The sequence below is a fragment of the Lissotriton vulgaris genome, chromosome 8 (genome assembly GCF_964263255.1).
Source record: "Lissotriton vulgaris chromosome 8, aLisVul1.2, whole genome shotgun sequence".
NCBI lineage: Eukaryota > Metazoa > Chordata > Amphibia > Caudata > Salamandridae > Lissotriton > Lissotriton vulgaris.
This window is the reverse complement of record NC_141696.1, coordinates 741,086,351-741,106,378: the sequence shown is the minus strand read 5'-3', so window position 1 is coordinate 741,106,378 and position 20,028 is coordinate 741,086,351. Positions and strand designations below refer to the sequence as shown.

General features: G+C 48.6%; 1 protein-coding gene across 1 annotated transcript in view; it reads right to left on the bottom strand.

Moving 5' to 3' along the window:
• Positions 1-20,028, bottom strand: part of UGGT2 (UDP-glucose glycoprotein glucosyltransferase 2) — a 1,432,652-nt gene that overhangs the window by 1,271,386 nt on the left and 141,238 nt on the right. The window contains exon 4 of the mRNA XM_086936163.1: positions 7,535-7,647. Coding sequence (XP_086792289.1) covers positions 7,535-7,647 — 113 coding nt within the window. The remainder of the gene's footprint in view (positions 1-7,534; positions 7,648-20,028) is intronic.

Below are 20,028 nucleotides of genomic sequence, written 5' to 3'. Positions count from 1 at the left end.
GGCTGGCTGTACCTTCGGCGCTGGGGCCTGAGTAGCCCGGCTGCGCCGCGCGACCGGGTCGGCCCCACATCCACTAGAGGGCTTCAAAAGAAGTAAGAGCCCTCCCCACCACCGGAATCCTTCGCAAGGGCTCCCTGAGGAGCCGAAGACCAAAAGGTAAACCCTGGGGGGGAGGAGGGCAGCCACAGAAGTGAACGCGGGGCCGCCCCTCCCCTGCCGGGACTGTAGTTGGGCCCTGTAACTGGAAAAAGGTACTCTGAACTGAACCAGGAGGTTATTACAGCCCCCTGGACTGCCTACAGAGCCCCCTTCCCACAGAAAGGCCAGGGGGAAGGTACAGAGTGTTCAGTGACCCCGAGGAGAGGTGTTATATGCACAAGTCAAGTGAATAGGCCTACTGAAATACTTGGTACTGGCTAATTAAATGTTACTCCTGTAGTGCATTGCCTTTAGGAAGGCCCTCAGTTACCTAAGGGGATGTCCATTCTGGTTACATAAAATGTTTTCCCTTTCATGAGGAAATGCTGATCTATGCCTAAGGAAAGGTGGTTATTTTATCCCAGGTAATGTTCACTAATGCTTGAAGCCTGACTTATTCTGGGATTATTGAACTGTTGAGGCACTGTTTATTCCTGCGTTTTTAGGAAATGTTATTGCTGAGAAATGCAGTGTTTGTGCTACTAATGAAATGCCCGTATTACAATAGGCCTAGTTATTACTGCCTTATTTAGGGGAATGCTCTGCATAGGCCCAATTAAATGTGCCGGTCTGAGTCATGAAATGGTTGATCTATTATTAAATGTTTATTTCTGCTCAGAGAAAGGCTACCCTGATTAGAGTGGAACTGTCTATTCAAGTAAATGACCAGTTTATGCCTATTAAACGACATGTTAAATCTAGCCTAGTGCCAGGTTTCCTGAAACTCCTACAGCTAGATACTAAAATGGTTTGTTCCCAAACGTAGGATATGTATATTTCTGCCTAAGGCAGTGTTATCTGAATGCTATTCCAGCCTCAGGTGTTGTAGTAGTTTAACCTAGTTAAAAGAAAGGTTGATTCTTACCTGATGAAATGGGTAATGCTGGTTAAATGAAATGTTTTACATTGAAGTCTTTTCCCTGTGTGAGGAGAGTGATAACTTTGACCTCTAGTCAGTTATGATACATTATTTATCCAGTTATGAGATGTTTACTCCTAATATGGGAGAAGAGTTATGCACAGCGAATGTTTCCTCATTACTTAACGCAGTGCTGTATTCATGACCTTATAATGTATTTCTTACAGGTGATGATGAGATACCAGGCCAAGGTCAGGCCTGTGGTTATTTAATATTTAATATTTAATATTTATGGAACATCTAATATTTATTATTTATTCATCCAGTATTTATTGCCAAGTGTTCTCACACATGTGTTTTAGTGGAAAGCTAATAAGCTAATTTTATGATGAATTCCTAATACCCTGACCCAGCTCTATCTTAATAAAGTTAACTTGAGTTTTTACACAAGCTCACTGGAGTGGTGTCACTAATTGCGTGCCCATGTTTCTGACTCAGTGGTTGCGTGTGCTGCATGGTCGCTTAACACATATGCTTTCTGATGCCTACCCGCTCGTGCCATGCTACCCTAGGGGACTGGTGACCCCAGTTCCAACATATTGGTGTCGAGCGGTGGGATCCAGGACTTGTGACCATGCAGCACCCTCCATTGGGACAGGGTGCACAGCAATTGGGCTGCACAATTATTGTGTGTGTAAGCCAAAGTAATTGACCCCTCCATTGTCTAGCCTGTAGAGTGTATCAAGATCTGTTTGACCTAAACCTGTCACCCACGTCCTGGTATCTTTTCCTAGATTCATCTGAGTCCCCACCTGGCATAATGGAGTTTTGTCAGGGGATGGGGGTGCCTGTTGGGCGGAGAACCGGGAAGAAGGAACTCCGTACCGCTTTGAGGGCATGGGTAGGAGCCCACCCAGAGGGGAGAGGGGATGGGGGACAGGAGGGGCAGGTCACACCCAGGGAGGCGGGCACACCAGAGAACCTTGGAAGGGGGTGTGCGTCGTCTAAGATGATAGAGCATGAGAGGGAGTGTGAGAGCCTTGCAATGGATGAGAGGGAGGCTGGTGCACAGGCTTCAGCTAACAGAGTTAGAGCTGAAGGCCTTGAAATTATGTGTACCAGGTGCTTCCATGGTGGCAGCATACCCGAGGTTCGGGGTTTGGACCAGTCACAGGGGGAAGGACCTGGACTGGGGTTTCAGGATCAGGAATTGCCTGACCTGGAGGGTGGGGTACCAGTAACTATGGACCCTACCGGTGTGACTCCCAGGGGTACCTCTCCGGGCGGGAGGGTGTGCGGAACTCTGGGAGGGGGTGCAGAGGGAGGAAAGACTCTCCTCTGGCACCGGTCCAGCCACGGGGTTAAGATCCTGGGTTGGGTGGCTAGGTTCAGGGGTTGCCTGACCTGGCGGGAGGAATCTCTGTATTCAGAGTTCCTCCGGTTGTGACTTCCAGGGGTACCTATCCGGGGAGGAGGGTGCGGAACCCTGGAAGGGGGTGCAGAGGGAGGAAGGACTCTCTTCTGGCACCGGTCCAGCCACGGGGTTAAGATCCTGGGTTGGGTGGCTAGGTTCAGGGGTTGCCTGACCTGGCGGGAGGAATCTCTGTATTCAGAGTTCCCCCGGTTGTGACTTTCAGGGGTACCTATCCGGGGAGGAGGGTGCGGAACCCTGGAAGGGGGTGCAGAGGGAGGAAGGACTCTCCTCTGGCACCGGTCCAGCCATGGGGTTAAGATCCTGGGTTGGGTGGCCAGGTTCAGGGGTTGCCTGACCTGGCGGGAGGAATCTCTGTATTCAGAGTTCCTCCGGTTGTGACTCCCAGGGGTGTCCCGAGGTGCCCCAGCTGTGGTCACTGGGCCTGGCGTGTGCTTTAAGAGGACACCAGGTTGGGAGACTAGGCTGTCCCGATGTGTCATCTAGGAGGGAGGGTGCGGAACCCTGGGAGGGGGTGCAGGGAGAGGTAAGTCTCGCCCCTGTCACCAATTCAACTTAAGGGTTTAGACCCTAGGTTGAGGAGGAGAGTGGAAAGAGGTACCACGGGCCTGGGGCGACGGCCCCCCACTCTGAGAGAGAGTAAGGGCCAGAGACCTCTGGATTGGAGGTCTGTCCTGGCCGCATCCCACTAGGAACACCAGTGGGGTGGTTGGATTAGTGAGGATGTCATGGTGGTATTGGGCCTGCGTCCACCTTTTTCCGCCCCAAGCAGGGAAGCCCATCAAGGGAATGATCGGTCTACCCTGGCTTTTGGCTGGGGGGGAGATGTGTGAGACTTGGCCCTTTCCCCAGAAATTTTTCGCTTTTTATCCCCTGTTAATTTAGAATGCCCCCCTTGAAACAACAATGTGTAGGTCTTGTGTAGTGCTGAAGGGCCTGTGTAGTGTAAAACTAGTGTTAAAAGGCAGGTGCCTTCTACCCCTAACATGGCCGCCACAGACCACTGCTGCAGCAGCGTGGTTTAGAGGGCGCATTCTAGTAGCCAGGGGCAGGCTGGAACCCTCAGGCAATGTATCCATCTTAGCCTGCCAGCCTGTCCATAGGTAGAATGGTGGAACCACCTAGCACCTCCTGGAACCTTCTGGAACAGGTGAGCTGACACCAACTGACACTACCAACTGTCAACTGGCACTATAAAAGGAAAGGGAGGGAACTTTCCTGAGGAGAAGAAGGAGAGAAGACCTGGGGAAGTACCTCCGCAGGAGGATAGGCAGTGGGGGTCAGGGCAGGGTCTTATGATGCTGGAATGACAGGGCCTAGTGTGCTGCTTTGCAAGTGTTGAGGTATCCTGTTCCCCCCCCACTGACCTAGCCCCGCGGCAGGGAACCCCCAGGGACCACTTGAGGGGATTGGCTGAGGAGAACCAACACCAGCCACCAACTTAACCCCCTTCAAGGAGTAAGAAACCAAAGGAAACAAGAAACCAAGCAACTGCTATTTACAAGGGCGCAAGAAACAGCTGCGCCAAGAAGAAACCAAACCACCACAGGACTATTAAGCCATCAACCTGGAAATGGCGCTGTGACGCTCCCCGCGCCCCCTGACGCCACACGGGATCCCTGATTCTGGTTTGCCACTGTGGTGTGACCTGACCTGTGGAACCTGCTGCGAAGCGCTGTCCTTGTTCCACTGAGCGCTACAAAAAGAGACTGTGGCTGTGAAGCGCTGTATCCAGCTCACTGCACTAAGCGCTATTGCTGAGACTGCCCAGCGCTGTAAGCTGCCGGAATGGCTGTGCCCTGAGGAGCGATATTTCCCTCAGGTGCTAAGAATGGCTGTGGTAATTACCCCCCCCCCGAGAAGTGCTGCAATTCGCTCTCTGGGGTGGAGGCCCTGAGAAGCGCTGTCGACCCCTGAAGTGCTGTGCCAAGATAGCGCTGTGTCACCAGCTGTATTGCCAGAACTGTTGAACTGTTTTTCCCCCCGAGCGCTGTGACCGCCTGAAGACTTGCTGCTGAAAGCGCTTTAAGTGTCCTGAGCTGTCTGCTTCCTCGCGCTATACCCTGAGGAGGGGGGGGAAGTGCCGACCTGTCGTGTGGTGACCCTCGCGCTGCAGCGCTAGATCCCAGAAGCGCTACATCTGCTGAGCGCAGTGCCACCGAAAGCGCCGCTCAACATACCTCTGGGCTTGGTCATCACCGTCGCGGCCCAGCGCTCTCTTGTGGGTGCCGGTGCCGTCCTTATCGCCCCTTCGGCGGCCCTCGGATCCAGGAGAGGGCCGCCACCAATTTCAGTCAGGCCGCGCTAGGCCTGGGAAGCCGGGCACTCAACCCACGTGACGGGGGAAGCTCGGCCGCGTCATTGGCCGCGCCCCCGCCGGAAGCCGCGCAGCCATCGGCTGCCGGGGTCGGACCTCTCCACCAGCCTTCTCCCAATCGGTCCCCGGGCCTGGAGGCCAGGGTGGGTCTGGGAACAGCCTGACGGGACTCCGGAGGGCCCGTGAGAGAACAGGAGATCCTACTGGCCAACGCAAGCCCGGACAGGCCGGGAATCCTCACGGAGGGGGCCCGGAAGAGTGAGAGCCCCCTCTGACGTGTTGCACCCCCTGAGGCTGGCTGTACCTTCGGCGCTGGGGCCTGAGTAGCCCGGCTGCGCCGCGCGACCGGGTCGGCCCCACATCCACTAGAGGGCTTCAAAAGAAGTAAGAGCCCTCCCCACCACCGGAATCCTTCGCAAGGGCTCCCTGAGGAGCCGAAGACCAAAAGGTAAACCCTGGGGGGGGGGAGGGCAGCCACAGAAGTGAACGCGGGGCCGCCCCTCCCCTGCCGGGACTGTAGTTGGGCCCTGTAACTGGAAAAAGGTACTCTGAACTGAACCAGGAGGTTATTACAGCCCCCTGGACTGCCTACAGAGCCCCCTTCCCACAGAAAGGCCAGGGGGAAGGTACAGAGTGTTCAGTGACCCCGAGGAGAGGTGTTATATGCACAAGTCAAGTGAATAGGCCTACTGAAATACTTGGTACTGGCTAATTAAATGTTACTCCTGTAGTGCATTGCCTTTAGGAAGGCCCTCAGTTACCTAAGGGGATGTCCATTCTGGTTACATAAAATGTTTTCCCTTTCATGAGGAAATGCTGATCTATGCCTAAGGAAAGGTGGTTATTTTATCCCAGGTAATGTTCACTAATGCTTGAAGCCTGACTTATTCTGGGATTATTGAACTGTTGAGGCACTGTTTATTCCTGCGTTTTTAGGAAATGTTATTGCTGAGAAATGCAGTGTTTGTGCTACTAATGAAATGCCCGTATTACAATAGGCCTAGTTATTACTGCCTTATTTAGGGGAATGCTCTGCATAGGCCCAATTAAATGTGCCGGTCTGAGTCATGAAATGGTTGATCTATTATTAAATGTTTATTTCTGCTCAGAGAAAGGCTACCCTGATTAGAGTGGAACTGTCTATTCAAGTAAATGACCAGTTTATGCCTATTAAACGACATGTTAAATCTAGCCTAGTGCCAGGTTTCCTGAAACTCCTACAGCTAGATACTAAAATGGTTTGTTCCCAAACGTAGGATATGTATATTTCTGCCTAAGGCAGTGTTATCTGAATGCTATTCCAGCCTCAGGTGTTGTAGTAGTTTAACCTAGTTAAAAGAAAGGTTGATTCTTACCTGATGAAATGGGTAATGCTGGTTAAATGAAATGTTTTACATTGAAGTCTTTTCCCTGTGTGAGGAGAGTGATAACTTTGACCTCTAGTCAGTTATGATACATTATTTATCCAGTTATGAGATGTTTACTCCTAATATGGGAGAAGAGTTATGCACAGCGAATGTTTCCTCATTACTTAACGCAGTGCTGTATTCATGACCTTATAATGTATTTCTTACAGGTGATGATGAGATACCAGGCCAAGGTCAGGCCTGTGGTTATTTAATATTTAATATTTAATATTTATGGAACATCTAATATTTATTATTTATTCATCCAGTATTTATTGCCAAGTGTTCTCACACATGTGTTTTAGTGGAAAGCTAATAAGCTAATTTTATGATGAATTCCTAATACCCTGACCCAGCTCTATCTTAATAAAGTTAACTTGAGTTTTTACACAAGCTCACTGGAGTGGTGTCACTAATTGCGTGCCCATGTTTCTGACTCAGTGGTTGCGTGTGCTGCATGGTCGCTTAACACATATGCTTTCTGATGCCTACCCGCTCGTGCCATGCTACCCTAGGGGACTGGTGACCCCAGTTCCAACAGTGTGTCACAGATTTCTGCCTGTGACAGGCACCACAAGGTTTGAAAACAGCTGTTTTTTAGGGGACATCCCTAGCACACCAGGAGAGGAAAAAATCTCAAAGATAGCTTTGACAAAATGTCAGTCAAAAACTGCCTGGAAGTAGCTCTCTCCGGTTCTGCACTGACTGGCGCGGAAGAAAAAGAACTCATGTTCGCGCGATGGGTAGCTCCTATATAGGCACTGCGCACATCACTCCTGGCATGGGCAACGTTACGCTGTAGGCACGCAGGGGCACTGCACAAGAATACCCAGGTCCAGTCGGACGCCTGAGGATAATTCTAAGGTGAGGAATCTGCTGGTACAATCTCTAGCAGATCAGACATTTAAGAACCATCTACTGTTATATATCCATGGTGCTCCAGGTGCATGCGTAGGTGAAGTTTCTTTGACACTGTGGATCCTAAAACTCTATACCTAATTTCTATTGAGGGTTCAGGAATGCTGAGAGGATCTGGAAAAACACAATTTACATATATACTGATAAGCATGCACTGGAAAAATCATTATGTCTGGCATTAATATGACGACATATGCATGCACAAACGCTGTCTGAATACTCTTGTACATTAAAGACACGCTGATTTGATTTGCCAATGCGTATTTAGAGATGGAACACCCTTTCTGCTTAACTAGAGTGCACAAAAAATAAGGTGAGCATTTTAAATAAACAAAAAAGTGGGAAAACCACTTGTCCAACCATTCATTTGCCCGAACATTAAAAATCCGCTTCAGGATACTCACCTTTCGGATGCTCCTCTCAGAAGTTTCTTCACGTCACTCGGCTTGCAGGTGTGCTCCCCGTGAATAATGACAAATGCACTACAGCCTTCCGGTGGTGGCTCATCAACTGCAATCTGAAATTCCAAATGATTAAACTCCAATACCAGTATAATTGCACTTCTAGCTGAAATATAGCCAATGGCTTGATTAAAATCTTCCCTCACGTGCGCTGACACTGATTACTTTTTTCTGCACAATTACAAAAATAAAAAATAAATGCATTCCCATTCTCCTGCCGATTGAAACTCATTTCCTTCAGTGTGCCTATCGTTCACAGGAATATAATCCACCTGCTGTACAGCGCGCGATCCTCGGAGTGTCATCTTTTTCTGAGCTCTCTGCGATTACACAGCTGTGAGGTCCCGTAAATCAACATTAGCACGATCTATTATCGTGAAGACGCCATTAGCCAGGTTTTTGCACGGTAAATTTCTGGACAGTTGTCAGATTTTTTTTTGAGGCACGATGATTCGCCATAATTTAATAGGTTCTGAGGGTCCGTTCTCATGCCTATTATTTTGAGAACGACCGTTCTTCCAAAAGAGGGCCCTGGGTCAAGAAGAGCGCGCCGCGCAGCACATACACGCGTGCGCGTGACCGCACTCCTTAGCAATTCAATTTAAACGGTCTAGGAATGTGAACCGTTTTAAGAATTAAACGGGTTTAACCATTGTCGCATTTATGCAATTTTCAATATAGCAGCATTCATTACATGCAAGTAAACTTATCCCTACAGGTATTAGCATCCTACTGCAAAATGTGAACGTGAAATGTGTAATATCGTGTTAAGAAAAGCACTGAGGGGTAACAAAAACTGTTGGCACAAATTAATATCCACCCTCTTCTGGTGGCGGAAGACAATGGAGAGAGTACATTTCAGAGCTGCCACTAGGTTGGAAGAGCAGGAAAAGGGTAACCGAAGGGGGCGAGGGGCATAGCGAACACAAGTAAAAACAAGCATTTACAATGTAATAGGTCTAGCAATTACATATTTTGAGCTATTGGCATTGAAAATGTTATTGTTTTTTTTCCCTTCGTGAAGCATTAATCAAATGATGTAATTGAAAATGTCAACAGCTCACTTTGTTGTAATTGTGAAATCTATTCCATTGCATTTTTACTATAGTACATTCTCTCTCGAAACAAAACATCAGCAAATATACCAATATACCTATAGCTGGGGTATCAGTTACTCCTGGAGGCAGAATTGTCATGTCTTATTAGGTGTAGTCTTAAAAAACTAGAAATTACTTGTGGAATCAGTCATTCTGTACCTAATCCCACAAGCTATTTCTCATTTTACTGGGACAATTTCTCTTTCATCAGCGTAAATATCTTGTAAATTGCACAGGATCTGCAGTGAATTGGCAGGTTAGGGGGAATGGCACAGCAGGGATCAAGTGCCATTCATAGGCGAGTGATGGGTACGGGGGCTTAGGCCAACAACGTGCTGCAACGCATGAGATATAAGGTGCGGGCATGGGATGAAGAATAATAAAGAGCGGTTAAATGACCCTGGATAGCAAGGGGGGTGGGGGGGGGGGGGGTAGAAACGTATGGGCACTAATATGGATGGAGGTGGTTAATAGTCGGTACATAATACGGCAAGGGGGTGAGAGGGGGTAGGGGTAATGCTCGTGAGGGAGGATGGCGTCTCAGGATGTTGGGTGCACAGGGTAGATCTGCGAGTTAGTCAATGGGGGCACGCTGGACAATTGTAAGGAAAGCGGGGGGCCAAAGGGGGAATTAACGTGGTCCTAGGCGCAGACCAGCCGACGGGAGAGCGGGAGAGCAGCTCATGTTACAGAGGAGAGAGGCGCTGTCCTTGCAGTGTGAGGTGAGGGGGGTTGGGGGAGTGGTGTACGAGGTGCGGAGGCCAGCTGTGTTTGGGGGGGGTGCAGTCCCCTTCGGATGTGCAGGAGTGGTCCTCAGGCCGAGGGTATTGGGGACGGCCGAGCGCCCGGGGGTGGCTGAGCACGCTCGGGTGCTGTTGGGGGGGTCAATGGTCGTGTGCCACACATGTGAACAGCCATGGGCGATAAGGTGATGATAAAAAGAATAGGGATACAGATGATGATGGTAATTTTAATAATCCAGATGAGAATAACAATTATATATAATGTTGTATACTATATATTATGTATTGTATATTATATAGTATATGGTTTAATAATAAGATTAATATATGCAGCTGTGAACAATAATATAAAAATTACCTCACCAGGGAGACATGGGCTCCGGGGTCTGATAGGCAGAGGCAGCGCCTAGTGCACTGAGTCACAGCTCTAAAATCCCGGAAGGGAAGGGGTGCAGGTAGAATTGTAGATACAGACGGCCCCACCCTGTGTCCCGCCATATCGCCTCCTCTCACACGGTCACACGGTGAGCCCGAGATCACACAGTGCAAGGAACGATGAGCCGGAAATTGTTGCAGAGAGTGCATGACCAGCCCGAGAAGGGCTCTTTCCACACTAAAGTCCACAGGGATTGTTCACTGACCTCCCTGGGATAACTAAGGGTTTTTTTTTTTCGGGGGGAGTCTCAGCGTCTCTCCGTGTCCTCCCCACCAACTGATGGTCACCCAGGTCTCGCCCACTCAAGGCTCTTCTACCTCTCGCACGGTGAGGCTGTCTTTAAAGCCGGCAGCCGTGATATAAGCAAAAATCAGCGGATATCCGCCTCTGACCCTCCAATGGTTCACTCAGTCAAACTGGGATAAATATCAAAAAGGTACCACGGGGGGTGGGCGGTGACTACAGGGAAGGGGGGACCACTTCAAAGCATGAGCACCGAAACACCAAGGACATTCAGCGCAAACGATATCAGCTGCTTCTTGGTTAAAAAACTGTGAAAGGCCGAATAAATGCGTATCCACCCAGAGAGGCCTTGGTTAGGATGGGGCGGTGTTGAGGAGGGCATGTTTCTGTGCAGGATCTTGGTCCCTGTGTGTGACACAGAGCACAGCAGCACCGCGAGGGAGCTTCAGTGGGACACACCACTACAGTGCCTTGAAGCCTCAGCACATGTCTCATCATCACAAGAGAGCTTAGAGAGTGGGAGAAACAGCGCCTTGAAGCCTCAGTATATATTTCATCGGTGAGAGCTTGGGGGGCGTGGGGGGCGTGGGGGACAGACAGCATCTTGAAACCGTGGCACAGATTTCATCATCAGAAGAGAGCTTGGGGAGGGGGCGAAGCAGCTCCTTGAAGCCTCAGTATATGTTTCATTGTGGAGAGCTGGGGGGGGACAGCGTATTGAAGCATCAGTATATGTTTCATTGCAGAGAGCTTGGGGGCAGGGGACGGACAGCGCATTGAAGCCTCGGCACGTCCCATCATCACAAGAGAAGCTAGAGAGGGGGGGTCGAAACAGGGCCTTGAAGCCTCAGTATATTTATCATCGCTGAGAACTGGGGGGGAAATTTTTGTCCACCCTAAGCGTGGAAGGGTATACTCAGATGTGAGTCCCTTGCTCATTGCACCATCAGGATTCAAGCAAGCCGGGCCGATGAAGGCTGAAATGCCAGAAACCGGTCCCCGGAAGCTTGTTTCCTTCCCAGTGTAAGAATTGGCTTGGTAGTTTGGTTTGCCCTGTTCCCATCATGCACTGGGACAGGAACAGACTAATTTGCATATAGCCAGGTTCTGAACTGGGATGGTGCAGTGAGCTAAAAAAACGGTGTTGGATCTAGCCCTGATCTTTTGACTGGGTGAGAGTATTCTGCTTAATTCAGAAACTCTGTCCATCACCACCCCTTGTTGTTAAATATCCACCCAGAGAGGCCTTGGTTAGGATGGGGCGGTGTTGAGGAGGGCATGTTTCTGTGCAGGATCTTGGTCCCTGTGTGTGACACAGAGCACAGCAGCACCGCGAGGGAGCTTCAGTGGGACACGCCACTACAGTGCCTTGAAGCCTCAGCACATGTCTCATCATCACAAGAGAGCTTAGAGAGTGGGAGAAACAGCGCCTTGAAGCCTCAGTATATATTTCATCGGTGAGAGCTTGGGGGGCGTGGGGGACAGACAGCATCTTGAAACCGTGGCACAGATTTCATCATCAGAAGAGAGCTTGGGGAGGGGGCGAAGCAGCTCCTTGAAGCCTCAGTATATGTTTCATTGTGGAGAGCTGGGGGGGACAGCGTATTGAAGCATCAGTATATGTTTCATTGCAGAGAACTTGGGGGCAGGGGACGGACAGCGCATTGAAGCCTCGGCACGTCCCATCATCAAAAGAGAAGCTAGAGAGGGGGGGTCGAAACAGGGCCTTGAAGCCTCAGTATATTTATCATCGCTGAGAACTGGGGGGGAGGGGAGGGGGGGGAGGACAGCTGATCTTAGATGCGAAAAATATCAACCGCCCCAACCACGCAGGAAATTTATCAATCTCTTCTCTTTCCCTTTACGGACACGACCCAATGAAAATGAGGGGCGGGGCTTCAAGTCCCTTTGTAAAATCTACTCTACCCAATGTCTCGCAGAGCGAGCCGCGCATGCGCCCTGCAACGCTAGGCGAGACCTAAAAAATGGTGAAAGGAGGCCTAGTGGACAAGAAGGTGGAAAAAAGCAAATAGAGGTTAGGGAAACATCATAGAAATTGAAGGGGAGAAATAGGTAAAAAAAGGAGACATGGTAGTGAGTGAGGAAGAAAGAGAAATTTTTGGTGAGGTAGCAAGATAATACAAACAGAGAGAGCAGCAGCCGTCACAGACTTACTGGAAGGCAGATACACAGGGGGATTGAACAGATCAACATGAGTCACATGCATCAGAACAAGTATAATACCTAATTTATTATCACTGCTGAGTAGACGGCAGCCCGTGAACACATATAAACAGCAAAAAGAATCAAATTACAAGAATTCTGATCTTCTCACTAAAACTGTATATCAACTGCAATATCACATTTATTATCGCAGTTACAAAAATAGACCAGACTTCACTTTAGTTCATTTCCCTCACTCGCATATGACCGATGCTGTGAGATTACGTTGCCTATTTGGTGCTCACTGCTGATTAATAAAAACACTGCTCCATGCCGAACTGAGTCCCTGTAAGATTATCGAATGAAATACTCGAATCTTATGAAAGCAGATTGTGATTGTGGCTACATTTTCATTTTATTAGGTTTATGTATGTATGCTGTTGAAACAAAGAGCCATTATACGAGTTACAATTATCAGAGTCGCACAAGGAGCCTGTATGCAAATGAAGAAAAAAGTTAAAAATAAAAAAGGGAGGATTGGAAGGAGGGCTCAAGAAATTGAATTGAATATTGTTAAACCAATAAATAACCCTCCACCTGACAACAGACAAGAATGCCAAAAGACAGAACAGAGATTTCATGTATTTTTTCACACAATTTAAGACAAATGCGAGTTAAATGTAATATATGTAATCTAAATTTACATTGAAAGATTCAAATTTTACGTTCATAAATGTAGGTCATTAGGACACTTTTGTATATTTTGGAAGAATGACTCGCAGGACTCTAATGGAGCTGGGGCCTGCCAGGGTCCACCCCCGGCAAAGTGAAAAAAAATAGACTTTGAAGCTGGGTCCTAACTGACCCTCTACTTTTTTCGACACCCCCCAACCATGCCGTGCATCAGGGGTAATGTCTAAAATGTGCAGGCTTCATTTTTGTATTCTTTGCACACTGTACACTCTCCTTTAGCTATGGTGTGAGGCCACGTGACACCTAACGCCTGAGGCGCTCTCAGGCACAATTAAAAGGTAACCTTTTGAACCTTTTTTGGCAATTTAATTGGTGGTCGTAGGGCTGTCAATATGTAGTAGTGCAAACAAAAGCGCAAGCATTACTGGCCTGCTCGAACCATATTTGTCTGCCCCCACCCTTGTTTAAAAAGTCCTTCCAAGTCCCAACACGTGTCCTCATGTCTTGAGTTCTGACATCCTCAATCATGATGCCCATACAACCAACTAGCCTGCCAGTCAGGCTCCAGGCAGCCAGAATATCGATGAGGAGTGATGTGAGAAGTTGGCCTGATATGTAGTGTTTCCAATTCTGGAACCACTGGGTATCAGTCCAAACAAACCCCAAAGATGTCTGGTTGTAAGTCAACCTTGTTAGACAAGCTATCCTAGTGGTAGCATGGACTAAGCAGCCTTAAAGGCTTAACTTAAGAGGTCGTGTTAAGCGAGCTGTTTTACCACATACAATCCTGTAATCAAATGAAAGGACACCACACAAGTATATATTATAAAAATATATGTATTTATTTCTAAATTACTCCCCAGTACTCTTTATGAGGAAAGGGGCACAAGCGTTAAATCAAAAGCACAGTAAAACATATAAAGTTGCACAATTATGGATGAGGGCGGGTGGCCACTCAGACCATATACTAAAAAAGTGGTATAAGTAACACTTATCGAACAATGGTTAGGCCTAGGGCCTAGAGATTCGCTGGGAGCAGTCAGGACTAGCAATGATGAAGTCGGGAGTAGCCCACAGGAGACGGGTGCAGCACGGAAAGTGCGGCTCGCACCAATGCAATGTCAATGGTGCGTAAAAGTTAGATAAAGTGAATTAAAAGATACTTCCGCTGAACCTAGAGGAACAAAACTTTAGACACAGACCCTAGAGGTGTGTACCAGTGTGGGAACACCAGCGATGCAATGTTACCTCACCCACAGGCCGTGGGTGCACAGGGTCGAAGTGGCGTCGAGTTTTGACACGCAGGCTCTTGGTGCTTGAAGCTGTTGCAGCTGCAGGCGAGGTGAAGCAGAAGTGTCCGGTGGATCCAAGGGTGGATCTGAAGTGGTGAAGACCTGAAAGCAGAGGGGACAATGTTCAAAGTCACTGACCAGTGACCACCGTGGAACCAGATTGGAACCAGGCAAAGTCGGGTGCAAACAGGTGATCAGGGGTTGCTTCTCTCTGCAGCTGCGTGGACACGAAGAGGTCAAGGACGTCCAGGAGTCGTTCACGAGCTGTCCCTCGAAGGCTCTAGCTGATGGCGGTGTCGGCAACTCAATTGAAGCAAACAAGCCTTGGCTAATGCAAGCCACGGGGAAAGTGAAAAAGGCTTATTACTCGGACCAGCAATGTCAGAGCGGGTACTCCTTTCTACAGGAGCGAGGGCAAGTCTGGAGTAACCAGACCCACAGTGTAAATTGTAGGTTTCGTCGCCAAGATGGCCGCTGACCACGTGACAAGCGGACGGGATGGCGAGTCGAGTGGCACAAAACAAAAGGGCCCCACGCAGATCGTGGAGATGCTGGAGGGCTGATCTTTAGTGCAAATGCTGCTCGGTTGTGGGGCTTCTCAAACCCCAAAGCACAGAGTCGAGGGTGCCTCGGGTGCTGCGCAGTCAGCGTCTCGGGGGTCTTTCAAGATGGCCGCTCCCACGTCTCTCGGTGCCTCCACGGGTCCCTTCTTTGCAGGGACTGTGGATCGGGCTGGGAGAAGTCTGGGAAGCTGGGTCTTGTCAGGCTCTGCACTCGGGCTCCGGCGGGAGGCGGCGGCAAAGCAGACGTCGAGGTGCTGGGTGATGCCTGTGTTCACAGGGTGGCCCCTCCTAGGCCACAAGGGAGATGCTCTTCAGTCTTCTATCATCAGAATGTCGAAGTCCAGTCGTCTTCTTAGTTTAAAGTTGATTTCAGGATGATCTGAGTTCCATTGGGACTGCTCCCCCTCTTATTCGAATCTGGGGGGTTGGACATCCTGCTAGGTCCCCTCCTATGGGTGGGACCCAGGAAGGGGGTGGTTACACCCCTTTCCTTTGATCCTGGCCGCGCTGGGACAGGGGCTGGAAGGCCCCAGAACCGGTTTGCCAGGATTATGCAAGGGGCAGCCTTGTGCTCCCCAGGCAGTGTCTGGTTTCATTGAAACCTCCCTACTCCAATCCACTATCTCCTGTCTGGGGTGGTTTGACACCGCCCTGTGACAGGAAACTCTTTGTCCAGGCCTCCTCTGCCGGGTTACGGTCAGCAGCAGGAGGCCAGACCCGTGTCTGTGGCAGGGGCATCCATTTTGTGGATCTGAGGCTCATTTTAAATCAACCGCGTTTCAGTAAAGTAACATGTCTTCTCCCTCTAGAAGGGTGGAATGCTACCCCCGTCGCCAGAACTGGCGAGGGGGTAGTATTCCGATTCGTATGACACCTTACACGACATGTTTTGATAAAGCCAAACCAAAGTTGCTATATAACCGCGAGGATTATAAGGCGCTTAAGAGTATATGGTATGGCATTATCCCGGATCAGCTTAGGGAGTTGTTCCCGACAGCTGCAGACAGGCTCAGCTCATGCCAGAGCACCATCTCACATAAAACCACGCACTCTGCCTCCAGGATTGATGAGGCCTTCCATAGGAGTGGCTTACAGGCTATATATGTGTCCAGATATAGGTTTAGATATAGGTATACTATATCTAAGCAAGGGGTGATTACACCCACTTGCCCCAGCTGAGTGATCAGCCAGTTGTGTCAATTTAAGAACCAGCCAGGGGTGGCAAAAGCTATGCTTCAGCCCCTGGTAGGCCTTGGTGGCACCTATGCCCTGAGCACCTATAGTGCATGGTACAGGGGCTGACAAGGAGTCCATTTCCAATTGTGGTATGTACCTATAGCACATGTATTATAAATTTAGAGAGAGAACAGCAGGCTGGGGGTCTGATTAGCAGGCCCATAGCCTCAGTAAGTCGAAAACCAGTGAAGCAAAAAGCAAAAATTGGGGTGACCATAGGATAGCAGACCCTACTCTCCTACAAGTGAGGTCTCATATCAGAGGAGTTATTTATTCACTAGACGCAGTAAGAGCCATTAGACCAGTGAGCCAGCTGGACTGGAGCCGGAAATAGGGGTCTCCAGTCAAGCTCCTAGGCTCAGGCGAGGCCCACCTCTAGCTCTTCATGAGTGTGTGAGGTGCAGGGGAGAGTTGCATCTACCAGTGGATCTGCTGCCACTGGTGCGCCACAATGTACTGTTGTTGGACCTGGCCCTTTTTGCAGGGTCATCCTCAAACGTTTTGCCCTCCTCCTTTTTTTTTCGCTTCATTTCTGCTGGTTTTTTAACTCTGGGCACTTTATCGCTGTTGATCAGTGCTAAAGTGCAAGTGCTCCTTGTGTAAATTGTGATTATGATTGGCTGTCTTTGATTGGCATATCTGATTTACTCGTAAGTCCCTAGTAAAGTGCACTGTGTGTGCCCAGGGATTGTAAATCAATTGCTATTAGTGGGCCTGCAGCACTGATAGTGCCACTCACATGAGTAGCCCAGTAAACATGTATCAGGCCTGCCACCGCAATGTCTGTGAGTGCAGTTTAAAACTGCCATGTCGACCTACAAATCTTCCCTTTTATTACATCTAAGGAACCCTTTGTTAGACCCAAGGTAGCCCCATGGGCCATGGTGCACTGTATGTGAAAGATAGGACATGTATTAGTGTGTTTTAAATGTCCTGATAGTGAAATACCACTAATTTCGTTTTTCGCTAATGCAGGGTCTATCTCTCCCATAGGTTATCATTAGAGCTGCCTTGTAGCATCTTACTAGTGTAACTTTCAATTGGGAAGAGAAAGAGTTGGAATTTGGGTTCCCTGAACTCAGGAATTAAAAACACATCTTTCTGTGAAGGTAGGTTTTTAAATTGTGTGTTTGAAAATGCCACTTTTAGAAAGTGGGCATTTTCTTGCTTTACTATCCTGTGCCTCTGCTTGTCTGTGGAATCCATGTCTGGTTTAGACTGACAGTTGGCCAGGTGGATGGGCCTTCCTGAGCCAGAGTGGTGGGACGAGTTGTCACTGACACCTGAATAGGGCTGTGTCTGCCCTCTCACAATGCACAGGTAGACTTCTGTTCAGAGTTCCGCATCCGGGTCAGGTCGCTGCAGCATCGCGTTTGGAGGAGGACTGGTGGTGTTCGAGCTAGAGCTCCAGTTCTGGAAGCTGTGCTCTGGCTCTGCGGAGAAAGGCGAGGTGAAAAAACCAACATGGAGGCGAGAAGTGGTGCAGTGAGTGCCTTTGGTTCCCACTGACAGCTACTCGACGCCCAACATCATAACTCAAGGTCAGAGCACAGGCCGGTGCCATTAGCTCAGCCAGGCCGGATACACACCCGGCTCGCAGCGCCTACAGTGGAATAAAGCAGCATAAAGCGGATTCAGTCAGCCTGCGAATAGGGCAGTGAGATCTCTACCCTCTCCCTTCTCCCCTCCACCGTAAGGAAAGGTAGAAAGCGCTGGTAGGTGATGGCAGTGGGAGGCGTACTAAAGTGGAGCTCGAAAGAAAGGACAAGGCTCTGAGCTGCAGTTCCCTCGTTGGGGCAGAAGAGACCGGTACCAGGCCGGTGCAGCATGCTTTGACAGGGCGACATCCCCTACCTCCCCTGCTGCTCATCTGCACTTCATCTGTGCGTTCGTGCCCCCTGCAGGGTGCAAAGGTGTGGTGGTGCATAATACTCCTCTCCTCTACTAACTGCAATCAGGAGAGTGCACCTCTCCCACCCTACGGAGTCTCCAGGAACAGCCTGCACTATTGTATACATTTGCCTAAAGTAGGCAGGGATGCAGACTGAAACCCCAAAACAGCATCTGCCTGTTGCTATTACAAGCATCTAATAATCTATTCAAAGAGCTGAAGCAACTAAAACATCGCTAAACCTGTCCAACCTGTCAAGTAGCCCATCATCAAGCAAAAAAAAGCAACAAAACGATCTTCAAATCTATTCAAAGAGCTGAACTAATTAAAAGATAACTAAACTTGTCTACCCTGTTAAGCAGACCATCATCAGGCTAAAAAGTAACGTGATCCAGCAGGGTCAGACAAAAACAAGCTACGTGGAGCACATCCAGAATAAAAAAAACAAAAAACAAGGACTCTAAAGTCATCTAGAGGGTCAACCAACGCATCAAATGGCACCACAGGACAGGTTAGCACATTAATATCACTACTTCAAGCCTTATTCGGGAAACACAACGCCCGACAAAGTTACGTTTTTAAAGGATCTAGCTGCAACCATTTATTCAACAACAGAAAACATTGATTGCCTGCCAAATCCCCTTATACCTTATAAACACAACTCTCTAACAACTGACTTAACAACCAATTTGGCCTTGTATCAAGACGCCACTGTGGAAGCAAACTATAACAGCCGAACATTAGGTGTGCCACCCAGGGGCAGCATTGTTACTACCCAGGCACAGGTTAACAAATCGAACAGCCAACAGACAGCACATGGACTAGAACAAAAAGCGGTCCCACTACCCAGTTGCAACATAGCCCATAAACGGGTATCAACATTTCCCCGAGGTACCAGCACTCCACGCCCATAGTGAGACAAAGACAAAGATTCATGCGCCGACACAAGGAAGTCACACAATTCAAATGAAGACCTAGAGAAATCATGGCTTCACTCAATGCGGATAATGAACAAAAAGGATCTTATTTGTGCCTTGGGCCTCCAAAACCGTCAATTTGACCAGTAATGATGAAGTATGTGCGTCCTCACTAGCAGAGAGTCCAAGTGAAACAGGTCATCCACCTCAAGCTGAACTAATCAACATCACAGAGATGACAAAACATATCATAGTTCCCTCAATTATAGAAATTTCAAGCTATTCGGTATTATCGGCTCAAGCAGATCAAACCTGAGCCCCTAAAGAATTAATAAAACACGACTCACCAGGTCATAAGTCAGACCAGTTTGGTGTAGAGGGTAGGAATTATAGCCCCTCACCCAGAATGCAGGAAGGTAGTAATCGTAAAGAAGCACATACAGGATCCAAATCAAATGAGCATTGGAAACTGACAAAAAGGGAGAACATATCTTCTTTACATGCCTCACTATTAAGAATTTTCTAGACCTCAATTTCTGTACTCAACATGCAATCAGACTAACTGGATCTCCAGATTGATCTCATGAATACATGCTGCCGGCATCAACACCAAATGGAAAAGATAACTCACTTGATTATTACTGGACAGGCAATGAGCCCCCAATCCAACAAGATGCCTGTAGGTGTGGCCCAATCATCGACAAGCTAAGTGCCCTACCAACTATCCTAACGGACATCCTAGATGAAATTAAAAAACGTGAGAAGGCAATCACATTAACCAGGCACAGCTTGGTGGGTGTACTGGATGACAAGTGTCAATAACAGACAACAAGCAAAAAATAGAAGTAAAAATTGAGGCAAAAAAATACATCCACTATTTCTTGCACGACATCTGCCAAAACTAAGGAACAGGCTTCATTACACTCCGTATCATCTGTGTCCAAAACCACTGGACCTGGCGAACCCATGTCCCTCACGAAAACTAAGACAAATGAAAAGTGCAAGGAAGGCAAGAAAGAATGGTCAGTCCATTGGGAAAAGTGCAACAGAGAGTCACAATTTATACCCTATTTTTACTGCTAAGCAGAAACGCCAAGACTCCTCAGCAACCAATCCCCCAATGTCTTTGCTAGAAGCCACCAAACTGGAGTTACCTGAAAAAC